Source organism: Chlamydotis macqueenii, chromosome Z (assembly GCF_036417535.1).
Source record: "Chlamydotis macqueenii isolate bChlMac1 chromosome Z, bChlMac1.mat, whole genome shotgun sequence".
Lineage (NCBI taxonomy): Eukaryota > Metazoa > Chordata > Aves > Otidiformes > Otididae > Chlamydotis > Chlamydotis macqueenii.
This window is the reverse complement of record NC_141593.1, coordinates 49288096-49307383: the sequence shown is the minus strand read 5'-3', so window position 1 is coordinate 49307383 and position 19288 is coordinate 49288096. Positions and strand designations below refer to the sequence as shown.

At 41.8% G+C, this 19288-nt stretch overlaps 1 protein-coding gene across 12 annotated transcripts in view; it reads left to right on the top strand.

Moving 5' to 3' along the window:
• The window catches only part of PIGG (phosphatidylinositol glycan anchor biosynthesis class G (EMM blood group)), an 89506-nt gene that overhangs the window by 21113 nt on the left and 49105 nt on the right, over positions 1 to 19288 (top strand). For all 12 annotated transcript variants that reach the window (XR_015261448.1, XR_015261450.1, XR_015261447.1 and 9 more), the window contains exons 8-9: positions 4511 to 4792; positions 15504 to 15961. Coding sequence is in view for 8 of the 12 variants with exons in the window: in XM_086770645.1 (XP_086626771.1) it covers positions 4511 to 4792; positions 15504 to 15961 (740 nt within the window). In the remaining 4 variants the exon portion in view is untranslated. The remainder of the gene's footprint in view (positions 1 to 4510; positions 4793 to 15503; positions 15962 to 19288) is intronic.

Sequence of the window (19288 nt, the reverse complement as noted above, 5' to 3'; positions counted from 1 at the left end):
ATCCCACTGTCCATGTCACTGACAAAGATGTTGAACAGGGCCAGGCCCAACACGGACCCCTGAGGAACCCCAGTTGTCACCAGTCTCCACCTGGGCGTTGAGCTATTGACCAGCAGTCTTTGAGTGCAGCCATCCAGCCAACTTGTTATCCACAAAGTGGTCCATCCATCAAAGTCATGCCTCTCCAGTTTAGAGAGAAAGATGTTGTGCGGGACAACACTTGAACTCCACTGTCTAATGGTCACTGCAGCCAAGACTGCCTTTGAGTTTCACATCCCCCACCAGCCCCTCCCTGTTGGTGAGAACGAGGTCAAGCATGGAACCCCTCCTCATTGGCTCGATCTATCACCTGATGAGGAAGTTGTCATCCACACATTCCAGGAACGTCTTGGATTGCCTGTGTTTTCTCTCCAACAGATGTCTGGGTGGTTGAAGTCCCCCATGATGACCAGGGCTTGCGACCACAGGGCTGCTCCTATATGCCTGTAGAGGGCCTCGTCCACTCTGTCCTCCTGGCCAGGTGGCCTGTAACACACCCCCCACTGTAATGTCCCCTGATCCTGCCCTCCCTCTAATCCTGACCCATAAGCACTCTGTCAGGTCCTCCTCCATGTCCAGGTGGAGCTCCATGCAATCCAGGCGGTTGCTGACATAGAGAGCAACACCCCCTCCTCATCTCCCCTGCGTGTCCTTTCTAAAGAGCCTATACTCTTCCATCCCAATGTTCCAGTCATAGGAACCATCCTACCACGTCTCCGTGATACCAACAAGATCGTAGCCCTGCATGTGCACGCACATCTCTAACTCTTCCTGTTTGTTCCCCGTGCTACATGTGTTGGCATAGAGACACTTACGCTGGGCCCCCAGTGAAGCTGACTTGTTGACTGAAGCAATAGGAGTTCCTTTGGACTGCATGCTAGGTTCTCCGGCACTTACCTGTGATCCTTCCTCAGCCTCTGTGCACTTGGTGCTGGCACTGACGCCATGGTGACAGTGGTGGGCTGGACTGTGCTCCCCCTCCCCTGGCAGCATTAGTTTAAAGGCCTCTTGATGAGCCTGGCAAGTCTTTGGCCAAAGATGCTCTTCCCCTTCTCAGTTAGGTGTACCCCATCCATCCCTAGTAGACCAGGCTTCTCAAAGCAAGTCCCGTGGTCTAAGTAGCCAAAGGCATGGCTGTGGCACCACTCCTATAGCCATTTATTGGCTTGCCAGATTGGACTGGCCGTTTCAGGCCCCTTCCCTTTGACTAGGAGGATTGATGAAAAGACCACCTGCGCCCCAGAGCCCTTAACTGTTGCTCTCAGGACCCTGAAGTCCTTCTTGATGCTCCTCAGGCTGCTCCTGGCTGTGTTGCTGGTACCCATGTGAAACCGGCAGTAGATAGTAGTCCATGTCCCGTATGAGGTCTGTTACTCTCTTAGTAACATCCCTGATATGAGGCCCTGGCAGACAGCATACCTCCCCAGAGAGCGCGTCAGGTCGGCAGATGGGTGTCTGTCCCTTTCAGGAGAGAGTCACCCACTACTACCACGCGTCTCCTTTTCTTGGTTGCACTGGTTGTTAACTTGAGCTGGTCGGGCAACCTTGCTCAGCTCCAGTGTCTCTCCCGAGGTGCTGGGTCTTATTTCTTCAGCCTGCAGAGCAGCAAAACGGTTCAGCAGGGGCACCTCAGGTTTGGGCGAAGCCTCTTCCTCCTGCTGGCCCTTCAACTTTGAGAGTAGCCTTACTGCATTAAAAAAAAAAAAATTAGCAAGAAAGTCCCTACCTTTTCATCTTTATCTGACAGTGAGCGTAGCTTCTCAGAACAGGCAATACTTTGTGTTGGCAGTTGTCACAATTCCAGGAATTGTACTTTGTACTGATAGGTGTAGAGCCCTGAAATAAATACTTGCTGTAAGGTGCTGGGTTGCCACATCGTATCTCATGTAGGAATAAAGATAAGATATCCCATGTCCGGAATTTTAAGTGGTTCTCTGCAGTTGATCTTTTGGGCAAAAGATCAGATGCTGGAAATATTCTGTGTGTTAATGGTTTGAGAACTTTGCTGAAGGATACCATGCCTGGACACTGAACTTTTATGTACAGAAACTTCCATTGACCTGTTAGATGACACAAGTGTCAACTTTTGTAAGAATAATCATTGTTCTCTAGGGTGGTGTCGTAGTTCAGCCCCGATCGGGACCAGACTACGCAGTCTGTCTCTCGCTCCCCCCACCCTCCGATAGAATAGGTGGAGATGATATAAGAAAAACAGCTTAAGGTTTGAGATAAGGACGGGGAGAAATCCTTAAAGTTACCGTCACGGGCAAAACAGACTCGACTTGGGGAAAACTATTCATTTATTTCTAAAATTAGCAGGAGAATGAGACAGGGAACAAGATAACCTCTCCCCACCCCTCCCTCTTCCCGGGCTTAACATTATCTCTACTACCGTCCCCTCCCGAGCGGCACGGGGGGGGAAAGGGAATGGGGGTCGTGGTCAGTTCATCATGCATTGTTTTATGCCGCTGTATCATCATCAGGGGAAGAACTCCTCGCATTCCTCCTCTGCTCCAGCGTGGGGTCCCTCCCACGGGCCACAGTCCTTCGTGAAACTGCTCCGGCGTGGGTCATCTCTTCCACGGGGTGCAGTCCCTCTAGAACAGCTGCCCCAGCGGGCCCTCCACAGGCCACAGCCTCCTTCAGGCCTCCACCTGCTCCAGCGTGGGGTCCTCCACGGGCTGCAGGTGGATCTCTGCCCCTCCGTGGACCTCCATGGGCTGCAGGGGGACAACCCACTCCACCATGGTCTTCACCACGAATTGCAGAGGAATCTTGGCCAGGAGCCATGTTACTCCTCCCCCTCCTTCTTCACTGACCTTGGCATCTGCAGCCGTTCCTCACAACAGGCTGGCAGATGTCTCTCAGGATCCTTTTTACATCTCATTCACTTCTCATCTCCTCTCCACTTCTTGCAGCCAGGCCGGGCCGAGTTGGGCCCAGTCGGCTGCCCTGCGGGAGGCCAGAGGGTGAGGCCTGCAAGGCCCATGAGGCTCGTGCCTCCCCCTCTCTGCCGCCCGCTCAGCTGCTTCATATCTTCTCCTTTTTTTTTTTTTCCTGTTTTCCCCTACTTAAATACGTTATCGCAGAGGTGTTATCACGGGACATTCTGCTACCAATTGGCTTGGCCTTGGCCAGCAGCGGGTCCGCCCTAGGCCCGGCCGAGTCCACTGAACAAAGGGGAGCGACTTCTAGCAGTTTCCTACAGAAGCTACCACCTTAGGCCCCCCGTCACTAACAAAACCAGAACAAGTGGAAACACCTACTACAGGCTTAATTTAGTCCTTGCATGTGTGCAGTGTAATTGCTGAAGCACTGGCCTTGTTCAGTGCCTGGAATGGATAACAGTACATAGGCAGCTATTTAGTATTAGAGTCTCCTTTGTCCTAGCAGGGCTCTATGCTGTATCTCAGATGCACCGTTCTCTGTGTACAGAGTACATCTGAAATGGCTTTCTGATAGACTTCTCAGTGGGGTTTATCACTCTACTGACCACTTCACAGGAATTAGTTTCACAGTGCCCTTGGGAGATTTTTTTGGTTGACTTCACTATACCTCACTGTATTGCGGGAAATATGTTAGGCAGATGTCTTCACAAATGACAGTGAAAGATTGCAGGTTGTCAATGGTCTGATATAGTTGTTTTTATCTTGATTTGTTTTAATCTTGCCCTAGCACAAGGTGATGGGGCTCAGTCTAGGTCTGGCTCCATCTGTGCCCCCTGCAGAGCATTTTAGTGTGTGACTGAATTTTCCGTTTACATATTTGTACATGGGTGGCAGAAGTTTTTCTTTGTACTAGTCCTCTCCACTGCTACAGTTATCTGAGAGGAATTCTGCCTGATCTGTCTGCAAGTTAGAGCAAAGTGAAAGTAAAAGCAATAGATCAAATCAAGATGAGGAAGGTTACAGGAAATAAATACAAGGAGAATTCATAAACTTGACTTGTGTGATAGTATGAGAACTTTCCCTGATCTGGGAAGCGTTTACTCAGCCAGGAATTCTGTGTATGTGTATCTTCAACAATGTGAGATAAGTGGCCTTTGGCAGACTGTGTATGTAACTTCCGGCATCTACAGGTGACAAGTAATGGGTCAAATTTGTCCACATAAGAACTATTATGATATTGTATGTTAAAGCTCTTGCTTTTGCAGAGAATGAAGATCATGCATGTGATCAATTATCACAGGGTAGGAGACAAATGGTAATTTATTAAACTCTGGTAACTTGTGTGTCCAAGCTCTTAGTGAATGAAAACACAATCTTTGATTTTCCAATTTATATGGTAATATCTTTCTGGGGCCAAAAGATCCAGCGTAGATCTTCAAAGGGTTTTTTTAGATGAAGTATATATACCAGCAGAGTGATGTGGATGACAATTATATGGGTTTGTTTTTTTTTTTTATGTCAGTTCTCACTGTATGTTTTAGCTAACCCCAAATCTTTAAGTATTAATTTGCTATTTTTTCTAGGTTCTGCTGCTGCTTTTGCTCAGTGTTCCAAAAGCCCTGAGCAACGAGGCAGAATTTGAAGTGCCCCTCTCCCTTCCACTCTTCTCTCTGCTGTTTTACTTGATGTGTCTGATGCTGTGTGCAGTTCATGTCATTGTGTGCACATCAGCAGGAAGTTTATGCTATTTCTGCAGTATGTCCTGGTTAACAGCAGTTGGAGTGATGATGCTGATTTCTGCACTCATGTGTGGTATTTTGTCTGCCATTGCCAAGATCTTTGAGAATTCCAGATTTCCACTGAAGGTGAGAGCACGCATTAAGTACGGTTTAAAATGTCCTGCTCTTTATGACATACTTTCAGATGAAGTTCTGTAAAAGTTTTCTCTGTATGTACTTAAAGAAATTGTTATTTGTAATGTAATTTGAATAGTTTAAAATTGTAGTTGCAATGTGATGTGTTCCCTATGGCATGATACCAGTTGCTATAATGAAGATCACAGAAGCGCTTATTTTCACGTTACTTTAAAAAATGTGCTGATTGTTGTAAATTATTTTGCAGTTGATTTTATGAGCTCAGAAACAGTTACACTGTGTACTAGTTTTATTCTGTTACACAGTGATGTTTCACAATTGCAATTAAAGCAAGGTGTATGATATTTTGCAACAACATGCACTAGTGATGATCTGTCCTTTGCCAAATATCACAGACATTAATGCCCTAAGACTGATAAGAAAATACTTTGGCAGTACCCTTTCTTATATTGATATTCTTAATGCTTTTTTAAAAATAGTTTTGAAAGTCTAACAAAGGGAGCAAAATTAATCTCTTCTACTTTTAAGTTTGACTTTTAAAGTTTTTTAAGTTTAAGAAATTGAGTTTGTTGCGATCTTTAGAATGCTCAGAAATGTTCTCAGCTATGCGAGTAGTTACCTTCTGTGAAGTACTTGAGGAGTTTTGTTGTTGTATTGAATAGAATTCAGGTAATTCCAAGGAAATAGAATTTGTGATGTCTTACTCTTCTTTCACTGTAAAACTTAGTATGCCAAGAACTGTCAGTAACACCATAAAATTAGCTTCTAGCTGTTTTTTTTTCTGGTGCTTGTTAGTCATATCTTTCAAAGGTCTCTGAAATTCAGTAACTTCAATACTCTCTATTTGATGGTACAACCTCTTTGCAGTACAACCCTTTGTCAATCTGGGTTTCTTTGAATCACGTTTAGGGTTTTAGTACCTTTTTTTAGTGTATAACAACATATGGCAAGTATATTGCTTTAATATTATGATGATATATTCCTTCAAGCTAAAAAGCAAACTTTATGACTTAGAGAAACACTTAATAACAGCTATATTTCATGTAATTCAGAGAATTCACTACTTGTGGAGATTAATATTGCACTCCATGCAACTGTATGCTGTGATTCCTGAGCTTAACTATAAATTTAAATTCTTATAAATAAGACTGTTGATTTTTATTATTCAAACGATACCAGTTTATAATTTTGTTTCTGTATTTTCTGAATTTGTTTTATTCTTTCTTGGAAATGCTGCTTTTCTGTGCTTTTCTGAGAGAAACCTTGGACTACAAGTAATGCACTTCTCTTTTTTTTTTTTTTTTTTTTTTTTTAAATGTCAGTGTATTGAAAGTGATTAAAAAGGGAATTGTTGATAGAACATCATGTTTCATTCTTATATTTATATTTATCAGTCACATAAGATTTAGGTGTGTCTGTTCATCATTTAGATAGACTAAAATAGAGTAACAAGTCAGATAACAGTGTCTGCTTAATGAAATTGGCAAAATAAGTTTCATCTCAGGTGTAGCTACTAGCAGAGTAGTCCTTGTAAGCATAAATCATAGCTTGCTTTTGAAAATTTTAGTGTCAAAGTAGTGTTAGTGTTTTGCTATCAAAGCTAGTAATGTTTGTTTGGGTTTTTTTAAAGGCAAAGAAAAGAAGAAAGTAAAATGAATCAGTGTGAATGGAGAAATCTGCTGAATAGTTATGCAGTTTGGTAATGCTGTTGGTACTGAAGGTCATGTTGCTCTTTAAGTGGACTCAGTTCACTTCTGCCATTTCTTACTACTTTATTAGCTTTCTGTATTTTATTGTAAACAAGGTAGCAATTATTCTTGGAAAAAGTAAGAATACGGTCTTGAAGTAATAGTTAATGATCGAGTGTATTCTACAGAAACTCAATGTTTACAGGAAAAATCCTTTCCTACTAGATCAAAGACCGGAATCTAGGAAGATGCTGAAATTCCTTGACTATTACTAAATTTAGAATAGGCTGTTATCAAGTATCAGTTGAGAGGTATGAGCTATACCTTTCTAGTTTGGCCTGAGTCTTAGGGTTTCATTCCCGTCTGTTCTTGACACTTTTTCATCCTTCTTGATGAGAGGCAGCAGCTGAACAATTTCCTGTGGGTGGCTTATATATTGCTAATACAGCTGCTCTGTCAGTGATCACAGCAGCAATTGCAAAATGTCTCCTGGTATTCAAAACTTGAGGTGGATTGAAAGTCTTTTCTTAATAAAAGAATTAATTGCTAGCTCACTGACAGAGGCAAATAATTCCTCAAGGAACACATAAAACCCATATAATCCATGCTATTTCACTTTTAGAATTAATTTAGAGGAACTTCAGAAGAAGTGCCACTTCCATACCCGTAATCTGTTGAGCTTCCTGATGATTTCACCTTGTCAGCTATGCCTAGGGAGCAAGGACTGGAGTATGTGTGAGAAGTCTTTCTCTATACCTCCTATTTCAGTTGTCTTCCTTTCTCACCTCTGTTTTGTCTGCACATCTGCCTTTGAGGACAAACTAAGTGAAACCAGGTAAACTGATTATTAGGGCCACAAAAATGAGCAGAGTGATAGAACACCTTTCCTAAGACAAAAGGCTGAGAGAATTGGAGTTGTCCAGCCTGGAGAAGAGAAGGCTCTGGGGAGCCTTTCAAGTACTTAAAGGGGGCCTATAAGAAAGACGGGGATAAACTTTTTAGTAGGGCTCATTTGACAGGCCAAGAGGTAATGGTTTTAAACTAAAAGAGGGTAGATTTAGACTAGATGTAAGGAAGGAATTTTTTTTACGATGATGTTAGTGGTGAAATGCTGGAACAGGTTGCCCACAGGTGTTGTTGATACTCCACCACTGGAAGTATTCAAGGTCAGGTTGGACAGGGCTCTAAGCAACCTGATCTAGTTGAAGATGTCTCTGCTCCTTGCAGGGGAGTTGAACTAGATGACCTTTAAAGGTCAAACCCAAACTATTCTGTGATTTTATGATTCTACAATTAGAAGTGTATCCAGTTTCATATCTTTTCCTCCAGCACCCCACATTCTGCATACAAGAGACCGCAGCAGCTGGAGCTTTCTTGCTGGTTGATGTTGGAGCTTTAGATCCAGTCCCCTGTTGCTGGAAGAAGGATATTTCAGCAGCAGCTTCTCTCCTTTTCCTCTTTGTTACCAATTATGAGACCATCTGGACTTTAAGAAGTGTAAAAAAGCCCGTTTATTCACAAGGGAAATTTAGTGTCACTGGCAATAACACTTTTGTCATTTTAGAACAGGGATTATTTTGTGTCTCTTGGACATGAAGATGCTTGTTTTCATGTCAACTTTGAAAATATCTCCTTTTGGCTGTAATGGAGCAGTAATCAGTTCAAACATTTCCTATTTGAACTGGAAAGGGGGAGAAGTATCTGAAATTGGTATGTACATGTTTTCTGGAGTATTACCTAGCTGGAACCTCAGGACTTGCTAAGATGATCAGGTCATCTGCTTAAAGTTGATAATGCATCAACAAGGAGGTTTTTAGCAATGTTTTTCGGGAGGTTTGCATGTTTGTTTTTCTAAGGCTGCAGCAAATAGAAGTAAAAAATAATGGATTCTCCATCCCAGGTCTGTCTGTGATCATATTCCTACCTGAGACATCTGAAAATCTGGAAAGCTGAAGTATGTCTTAGGAAGTGTAGGCAATAGTAATTCTGGTTGAGACAAACATGATTTTTTATTCAGACCCATAAAAATCAGTTTTCGTCATCCCATCTTTAGTCCTATTCTATAGATGTCTGGATTGCTGGAATTATATTTCATCTCACCAGTCAGGTCGGCTTTGCTGTCTCTGTTCAAGTTTCAAAGCAAGCTTGTAGTATTTTTTAAGTTTAGTCAGTAAGTTCCTCCATTCCAGATGTGTAAAAGCAGTTACCTGGATTTGATTTACATTTTTACCAGTTTCAGGGCTGTTGCAGAACAACATAGTGGTTTTTTTGGAGGTGGCTGCTGATACAAAGATAGAGGTGGAAGAGTGTGAAAGGAGCAGTGGATAATCTGGTGTTGCTTGCAATGTGGATCTGAGAGGTTATTTACTGGTAGCTGGAGCACAAACACTATAATTCAAAAACATTCACGTCCCACCTTCCAACCCCTTTTCCAACAGAATACCTAGACTTTGGAAGATAAACTGTTGTCCCTATATGCTGTGTGTTGATCTTGAAGGGCCTTTTATGTGAGTCAGGAGTATTACTTATGCTAAAATATCTCTGAATCCAGGTGCCCGTGGCCTGTGCTTCTCCACAGTACGAATCTGCGTATGGGCTCCACTTCTGAAAGAGCTCTGAAGCTCTGCTTTTGTGATGGCGGGAGTAGAATCCTGAATCAGGGTCATACCAGTTAAAAAAAGCTAAAAGCCTTTTCTGAGCTCATGCTAGACAATAAAATGTAGGTATTTTAAAATAATTAAAATAAGCTCTCCTTTTACTGACTTCAGAGCTTTTTTTCCTTCAAATGGTTTCTGTTCACATCTAAAGATTTCTCTGAAGTGCTTCTAATTTGTAATACTTTTCTTCCCACTGTGGCTGAATATAGAAACTGATTACCAAATTAATTAATTTTCTGAAGACCAGTGCAGGCAGTTTATAGTTTCTGATTACTATATTTCTAGCAGCAGCAGTCCCTTCTTTTAGTGACACTTCAGGCTTTAAATAGTTCTACAGCCCTTTACAAATGGTAAAGAATTTTAACTTCTTGTTCATAGCTTCACTCTAATTGCTTGCTGGTTGACTTAAGTACAATATTTACTAGTAGTAGTTGTATTTTTTCCTATTTCTGATAGAAATAAAAACCAATAGTTTTTGAAAACAGAACACAGAAATTAAAGCTTGTCAAATACAGCTTTTGAGAATTTTCATTGGGCAGAATTACAGTGATTTTTTTCATTACATAAACAAAATGTCCCTCTTTCTGCCTTTTTAAAAATACTCTATTCATTTAAAATTATTGTTGTTTTTCCTCCTCTGTGTGATATTCTTTACTGAATTGAATGATAAATCATTTTTATGCAATTGTACCTGAATTTTTTTTTTTTACTTGGGGGAAAAAAAAAAAGTGACTAGGTGGTGCCTTTGCTGAGTAGCTTTCAGAAATGATCCCAAACTGTTGTGAAAATGTAGGTGCAAGTGTGGTCTGTAGCAATCTCTGATAGGAAAGTTGTAATCACATCAGTTATATCGAGACTGGGTACAGGGAGCTCAAATATCAGAAGGTACCAGAATGATAGGTATTTAAATTTTGAGTAATGGCGAGTATGAAAAATAAAACATTCTTCATCTGAAAAGTGATTGTAAAATCCCTCAAGTGTTAACTATGGGTTATTAATTTTTGTGAAAATGAGCTTTACTCTCAACCAGAAGCCACATAATGGAAATTGGACCTGGAAGGTAGACTACAGGAGGTTTTATTTCGAAGTGAAGAAAATACCAGTTTCATGGGCAGAGATGCATCTATGCCATTATTTATGTACTGGCACTTCTGCAAGCTAGCAAGGTATGTTCACAGATAGGGCAAAGAGATCAGTTTCTATTCTACTTAACATTTGATGTATCAGCATTAGTAATTAAAGCTACCTTGGCTTGGCAGATTATAAACTTAAATTGAAAGCCTAGCATTTATGAATTTCTAAACTGAAGATTATTGAGTTTACTTGCCAAGATATCAGTGCAAGTAATACAAGTCTTTCAGTGTTTGGAGAGTATCTACTGAGTTCCTGAGTGTTGGAGGTGTTTAGCAGCTAGAAAAACAGAGATGTGAATATTGGAGTAGGACATAGATTTCTGTGCCTTTAAACTAGATCTAAAAACTAAGTAAAATATAAGTAATTTAAAGTCAGACTGTATAAAAAACTGTGATGATAGCATTCCTAATAAGGCATAGTTCATATATGAAGGATTACCAGTAAATTTAGAAAAACTTGATGAAGCTATTTTCAGTGTTTCTTAGGTGATGAAGGCTCAGGATATTACAATTAGCAGGATAGTTTTTCATTTTGCGTAGTGACTAACTCTGATCTGAAATGTCATTTATCAATAAATGCCATTGGACTTTAACCCTTTGGTGTGAATACAGGAGGAATTTTTTTCTCTTTTTACTGGAGTTGTGAGAGTTAGGCAAGCAGGCAAGAAATACGGATTTCTGACACTGGGACATTTCATACTAATGCCATTATTTTCTTGAGGCTTTTGCATCCCCATTGATAATACATCACTTCTTCACTTCTCATATTGGTGCTGACAGCGTACAAGAGAGCAATCCTTATGTAGGTTTTATGTTATGTCTTATAAAGAAGACAAATCAGTGGGATTGAAAACTGGTTCATTCTCATTTGTTGAGAATCTCAGACTCCTTTGTCTCTGCAAGGAGATGGTGCTTACATGCTTGCACATTATTTAGTTAGCCAAGATCTTTAAGGTCAGCATGATGGAATTATTGAGTTTAAACTTTGTAGTTTAGTCATGTACTGTTCTTGTCTCAGCTTTGGACTTTCATGGTCTTTGCTCTCTGCACGGACTATGTCTCTACCTTGTCCTTTTGTTCCAGAATGTTGCTTGTGATATTTGGTTTCCAGAGTAGAGTACTAAACAAAAAGGAATGGTCTTTAGACCACCAAAGAAATTTCAAGTGCTAGTAAATTTAGATTGAGCCTGGGCAGTTTTTCAGATTATGACTGTTCTTGTGCGAAAGAACAAGATGAGCAAGGAGCTCCTGGACCAACTGAAAGTAAAGAAGGAGGCCTATAGAGGGTGGAAACAAAGACAGGTAGCCTAGGAGGTCTACAAAGAGGCTGTGCAAGTGGCCAGGGATCAGGTGAGGAAGGCCAAAGCCCTGACAGAACTGAATCTGGCCAGGGACATAAAATACAACAAGAAGAGCTTCTATAGGTATGTAGGGGACAAAAGAAAGTCCAAGGAAAATGTAGGCCCCCTCCGGAAGGGAACTGGTGTCCTGGTTACCCAGGACATGGAGAAGGTTGAGGTTCTCAATGACTTTTTTGCCTCAGTCTTCACCGACAAGAGTTCTTGTCCCACCACCCAAGCTGTAGAAGGCGCAAGCAGGGACTGTGAGGATTAAGAACCGCCCATTGTACTCGAAGAGCAGGTTCGGGAACATCTGAGGAACTTAAAGGTGCACAAGTCCATGGGACCTGATGAGATCCATCCGCAGGTCCTGAGGGAACTGGCGGATGAAGTTGCAAAGCCACTGGCCATCATATTTGAGAAATCGTGGCAGTCTGGTGAGGTCCCCGATGACTGGAAGAGAGGGAACATAACCCCCATTTTTAAAAAGGGGAATAAGGAAGACCCGGGTAACTACAGGCCGGTCAGCCTCACCTCTGTGCCTGGCAAGGTCATGGAGCAGATTCTCCTGGAAACCATGGTAAGGCACATGGAGAGCAAGGAGGTGGTTGGTGACAGCCAACATGGCTTCAACCAAGGGCAGATCGTGCTTGACCAATTTGGTGGCCTTCTATGATGGGGTGACAGCATCGGTGGACAAGGGATGAGCAACTGGTATCATCTACCTGGACTTGTGCAAAGCTTTTGACACTGTCCCGCACTACATCCTTCTCTCTGAACTAGAGAGACATAGGTTTGATGGACGGACCACTCGGTGGATAAGGAGTTGGCTGGATGGCCGCACTCAGAGAGTGGTGGTTAACGGCTCAATGTCCATGTGGAGACCAGTCACGAGTGGCGTCCCTCAGGGATCCGTGTTGGGCCTGGCCCTGTTCAACATCTTTGTCAGCGACATGGACAGTGGGATAGAGGGCACCCTCAGCAAGTCTGCCGACGACACCAAGCTGTGTGGTGCCGTTGACAACTGGAAGGGAGGGATGCCATCCAGAGGGACCCTGACAGGCTGGAGAGGTGGGCCTGTGCCAACCTCAGGAAGTTCAACCAGGCCAAGTGCAAGGTCCTGCACCTGGGTCATGGCAATCCCAGGCACAAATACAGGCTGGGCGGGGAATGGATTAAGAGCAGCCCTGAGGAGAAGGACTTGGGAGTGCTGGTGGACGAGAAGCTCAACATGAGCCGGCAATGAGCCTTTGCGTCCCAGAAGGCCAACCGCATCCTGGGTTGCATCAAGAGAAGTGTGGCCAGCAGGTCGAGGAAGGTGATTCTCCCCCTCTACTCTGCCCTGGTGAGACCCCACCTGGAGTACTGCATCCAGTTCTGGAGCCCCCAACACAAGAAGGACATGGACCAGCTGGAGAAGGTCCAGAGGAGGGCCACAAAGATGATAAAAGGGCTGGAGCACCTCTCTTATGAGGACAGGCTGAGAGAGTTGGGACTGTTCAGCCTGGAGAAGAGGAGGCTCCGGGGAGACCTGATAGCGGTCTTCCGGTACCTCAAGGGGGCCTACAAGAAAGATGAGGAGAGGCTGTTCAGTAGGGCCTGTTGCGATAGGACAAGGAGTAATGGTTTTAAAATAGAGGGAGGTAGATTTAGGTTAGATATTAGGGTATTAGGTCCTATTGCAACAGGCCCTACTAAACAGCCTTTCCCCATCTTTCTTGTAGGCCCTCTTGAGTTTATATATTCTAACAAATGGTTTAAACAGTTCAGGAATCACAGTACACTGTAATTTCTGAATGTGAGTACTTTCTCTGGGATTTTTCTGTATGAATATTCAAGGTGGTTTTTAAAAGTTTTTTTGGTAGGATCGAATGTAGGAGGATGATGTGGTTGAAGTGTGCAGTGTAAAGTAATTAACATGAAAGTAGATTCAGAGATCTTTGTTCTGAAGTAAAAATGGCATGCAGTAGTTTTGATTTGACTTTTAAGTTGTTATCAGATGTTTTAAATACCGGTTTAAGATATACTTGTTGATATTCTTTAATAGAGGAAAAATTAGTAAGAAAATAAAATTATAGAGGATGATTTTTGACAGTATCTTTCCCAAAATGCTTCACAGGTGTGTAACCTCGTTTGTTAAGGTATGTGAGGAAGCTTCTGCTCGCTAAGATATGGGGCAAACACTGGGGCATTTCTCCTGCCTTGCTGCTGGAGCCCAGAGGCGCATGCCCATCAACACCTCTGGCTCAGACTTGACTTCTACTGAAGTGAAACAGACAGAGGTCCCTCCAGTCAGTGGCCTTGTGACCTCTCACACGTAGGTATGCACTCTGAGCCCTCCAGTTTCAGATGCAGACCTACAGGCTTGGTGATCCATGGCCGCTTTTCCTGGTACTGACACCTTGACCTCTCTTACGGTCTGATCCCTCCAGCTGTCCTGATGGCCTGTGGTCCCCATTCTGGTCTCTGGCATGTGGACCCTCACACGCTGCAATCACTGGCACTACAGGCACATGGGTAAAATGACCCATGCTCCCACGCCAGTTGCGGGCGTTTGTTTTTACTCTTTCTGGTCTCAAGTTGCTGACATGAAGGCTTGTCCCCAGTTACTTGCAGTGAGACCTCGCAGCACGCACATATGGGTCACAGAATGGAGTTCCACAGAAATATAGTTAGGAGAGGATTTAATAAGGCAGGATAGACCACAGTGATCAGACACAGGGCTCAGTCAGAGAAGTGCACTGACTGGCGCCTGCCTATACGTGACTCTGTCCCTTTTATCCTTCATCCTCTCACTTTGGCTCCTACCTCCAGCCTATTCCTCACCACTGTCTCTCACCCCCCCGCCTTTGACACTTTCCTGAAGCATTGCTTAATAAATTTTGCATAGATCTACAGGCACCCTCAGATACCATCAATACTCGTGTTCTGTCACTTTCCTCCTAATCTGTTACAAAGTCCAGGCTGACACCTTTCAGAGCTGTGTTTGCAGTTTCTTAATGGCCTGTCAGTTAATGGCTGAAGAGTTTTGGTCATCTTTATGATCCCCCTTAGTGCATACTTATCAGATTTGTGTCTATGTGTTGTCTTTTTATGGCTTTCCTGTTACTTCATATTCCCTGTGAGCTGAGAAGGTCCTTTAGCTGATAATGTTAATACATGCCCTTCAACATGCCCTTACACTCTCTTTTGAGCCATATCATCAAGGGACAGTGATGATGAAGAAATTCTGAATAGCTGCTGTGAGCAGGAAATCAAACTAATGGAGGCATCAGGCAAAGAATATTATGCTTTTAGATAGGCAAAGTGTGTGAAGTAAATTATAGATGGGTAAAGTTTAAAGTGGATTTTATGACGAAAGACACATTTCAAGCTAAGCAAGGTTAAAGGGTGCCATCAAACTGTGTGCAAGTAACTTTTGTTAATTTGAGCAGTGAAGGCTGTCACTGTGCTTAGCTGAGGGTAGCACAGATTTAAACCATTAGGAAATTACCTATTATCTGTATCTCAAGTTTGATTTCTGCAGGATTTCTATTTTTACTTATACAAATGTGCAACTATGAGAACACTGGTTTCAAACTTTCTGTCACAGCGTGGTAGGGAGTCTTAATCTGTACAGTTGTGTTGATTATTTGTAGAGAAGTTTTTTCCCTTAAACGGGATGTCATTTTCAACAGTATGATTATGTTGCAATGCTACCTAAAGAGGCTACACTAAAATGATTCTTTTATAAATTTTCTGTATTTGTCAAGATAGAAATAACTTGTCTCACTGTTTAGTTTGTTTCCTTAGTGGAAATTGCTGTAAGGACACTATGAATGCTTAAACAAGTGAAATTTTTATACGTTTTCACCACTTCTATTTTTTTGTTTGTTTGTTTGCAGAATCCAGTTGTGTCGAGTTCAAGCTGGTCAGAAATAGATGTGCTGATTCTGGCTGGAACAATTGGTCATGTTTTGAGTTTAGGGGCAAGCAGTTTTATAGAAGAGGAACATCAAACCTGGTATTTTCTTATCAATACACTTTGTTTGGTACTATGTCAGGAACTTTGTAGAAATAATTTTCTTCGGAAAGAATGTGACCCTCAGCATAATGCCACTGTGAAACAAAATTTTGATGGTATTGAGGAAGCCTCTGAGTGCAGGAACATAGACATTCCAGCAACAGGTAATTCAAAATTGGGCAAGGCCACCTCCTCAGATGAATTTATAAAAGGATCAGATAAGTGGATAAGCTTAGCAAGTCCATGGATCATCCTTATTTGCTGTCGGCTGCTTCGATCCTTGAATCAGACAGGTGTCCAGTGGGCTCATCGGCCAGACTTTGGACATTGGTTGACAAGGTGGGTATCTGATTTATTGTCATACTTTCTATCTAATTTAAAAATTAATAGATATTTCATTTGGGGATATATATATATATACTTTTCTCTACAATCTCTGTTTACAAAGTCCTGTAAACATGCAAAGCAGGTAAACAGTGAAGCAACATAAGGAATTTTTCACTGCTGTTTCCTGCAGGAGTAATTCCTTGTGTACTATCAATAGTTTAAAATCTTTTCCCTGCATCATAACTTATCTAATTAATGCCATTTATACATGATAGATTTATCAGAGGCAAAATCCAAATATTTTCCATGAGCAAGTCAGCAGTGTCTGCTTTGGGAAGTCCAAAATCACTTAATAGAATTAAGCCCTTGAAATTGAAGCAGAAGATTCTCCTCAATTCCAGACTTTTTGAAGTTGCAGGAGAAGATGCTGCACATAAAATTCTTCCTTGTCTATCACAAACATTTAACATGTAGGTGAAAAACTGAAGGAATTTTACAAGTGTAGTATGATAAACAAGAAAGGGGATTTTTTACAACTTGAAGTACATTGGAGAAGGACGTATACTTTTCTACTATCTTTTGGTATTGTGAAGAACTACAACTATTATTCAGTCATAAAAAGTACTTGATATTTGAACAGTCTTCTGTACTTCAGCTGGTGGACAGAGATCAATACTTTGTGACTGGCTAGTCAAGGTTTTGCAGACAGCAGATGGGGAGGCTTTGTTGTGTAAGATAAAGTGACTTCTTGCCAGTATCTTACAACATGTGGATGAAATGTCATTCATTATTCATTAATAGTGACATGAACAAATGAACTAATATGAGACTTATTACTTATTGGTAGCCTCACAGATGAAATGCTAATTGCTGTGACAGGCATGAGAAGTGAAAGACATGAGTTATGAGGGAATTTATCGCATTATAGTACTTGTTCTATACCAAAGCTTTCACCCTGGATTCCTTCTCATGACATGAAGTCAGGGATTCAGGAAGGAGTGTCATATTCCCAATGTTAAGTCCACGTGATAGAGAACTGCTTCATTATGAGCTAAGCCAGTGTGTAAGTGGGATTAGGTGTGATCTGGTGCGACTGGGAGGATTTTTGTAATTAATCTTGAGCATCTTCCAAAGATTTGTTTGCTTAATAACTTCCTGAGGCAAATGTGTTCTTCAGACTATCAGCTCTTTTCTCTGGTATGCACTAGTGCCACAGTGCTGTGAAACTAAGACTTGATATTCTTGAAGCTGAAAAATTGCGTTCGTTTCAGAAATGTGCTTTTGCTTGTATTGTCCCCCAAGAATGTTTACTGACACTTGGAAATGTTACCAGCCTTCTAAAAATTGTGTGTGCATGCCTAGACATAACTTCCAAAGATTCTGTCTTGGTTCAGCATGCTCTGACCTCTGACTTCCTTGTGCCAGGTATGCCTATAGAGCAGCAAAACCTGTTACAGCCTTGGGCTGTTGGGAACTTAGGGAGATGGCACAGGTAGAATGTAGTCCATAACTAGAGTGGCTGCTTCTAGGGCTTCCTAATTTATAACAAAAGCTGTGAAATCCTGTATGCCCAACACTAACACTACTGTCTGTCAGGAGGTTCCCAGCAAACCACTCAAGTAAACCAAGGTTGTTTACAACTGTTCTGGCTTAGTGGTGATTTTTTTGGGGGCGGGGGTTGGTTTTTTTTTTTTTTTTTTGGTTTGGTGGGTTTTTTTTATTTTTTGGTTGTTTTGGTTTTATTTTTTTTGTTTGGTTTTTTTTTTTTTTTTTTGAGAGGGGAGAGTGGAGAAGGGAGGGAGGAGGCTATTTTTGCATTTCATTTTTTCTTCTCCGGTGTATTGGAATTGGCATTAGCATGTTTTTGCAGGATTCTTATCCATCTTTGAAGATAACAGAATCACAGGATGGTTGAGGTTGGTCGGGACCTCTGGAAATGACTTGGTTCAATCCCCTACTCAGAGCAGAGTGATCTGGAACTGATTGCTCAGATCCTTGTCCAGCTGCACCTTTGATGTCTCCAAGCATGGAGACTCCACAGCTATTCTGGGCAACCTGTTTTCTTTTTATTCTCAAATTTTTCCTTCTGTTTAAACAGAATTTTGTTTATTTCAATTTGTGTCCTTGCCTCTTGTCCTTTTGCTGGGTACCACTGAGAAGAATTATGGCTTCATCTTTTTTTTAACACCCTCCATCTCCAATCAGGCTGGTAAGGTCCATGCCACACCTTCTCCTCTTGAGAAGTCCTGGTGCTTTGAGCTTCTTGTATGACAGGTGCTTCAATCGCATAATCATTTTCATAGTCCTTCACTGCACTTGCTCCAATATGTCCGTATCTTTCTCTGTACATACACTCTGTTACATACACATGAAGTTTTAAAACACGCCTATACATATGTATGAGCTATCCTGGCTTTGTATTAAAATTAGTCCCAATGAGTCATTTGATCGGTTTTAGCTGGTTCTTGAGGGAGGTTCCCCAGTTCTTATCAGGAACTGTCCTTGTGAGGAAGTGCAGGACTTCCCCTCCCCTTAGGTAGTTTTCACAATAGCTAATTAGCAAAGCAGAGGATCATTTGTGTTAGCATGCACAGCAATAATTAAACAATGCTATCTCTACTAAGGTTTCTTTAACACCTTCTCTCAGTCCCCCCTTTTCTAGAGAATTAGTAAATTCATTTACTATACCTAATTTTGGCACAATGTTTATTTATTTAGCACTTTCTCAAAGTATTGGTTAGACTCAAGCCTCTGTCGTAATTGGTTTTTCTTCCAATTACTATAGGAATTTCCTGTGCTCTGGAAACACCAGAAGCCACACCAAACTGTTATAAAAAGGATTATGAACGAAATTATAATTATAATTGTTACAAAAAAATAGTTGTTTCAGCCATGTTAAATTTGGTAGCCAAGAGGTTAGCTTCTCCCACAAGTCAGAAAATCCCCAGGAAGTGTTGTCCCTGGTTACTTCATGAAAACTTTTAGTTTGTTCCCAGATTTTAGATAAGTCTTTCTCTATCCTTTGTTCTTGGTTTACATATGTACAACAATGTTCGCCTATAGCAGTACATAATCCCCCTTGCTGGGCAAACAACATATCCAAACCTAGTCTATTCTGGAGGACCATTTTTTTCAGGGAAGAAGTCTCCTCTTGGAGGGCTTGAATCACATCCCCTGTTGCAGTACCGAGACCTTCCATAGTAGCAGAAATATTTACTAAAGCTTTTTCTAACTCACTCACTCCCAACGATGGAATAAACCACCTCACAAAACTATGGAAGCCAGTGGGCCTGTCTGTTAGGGGGTTTGTACCACGCTTCTGCCGAAAGAGTCTCATGT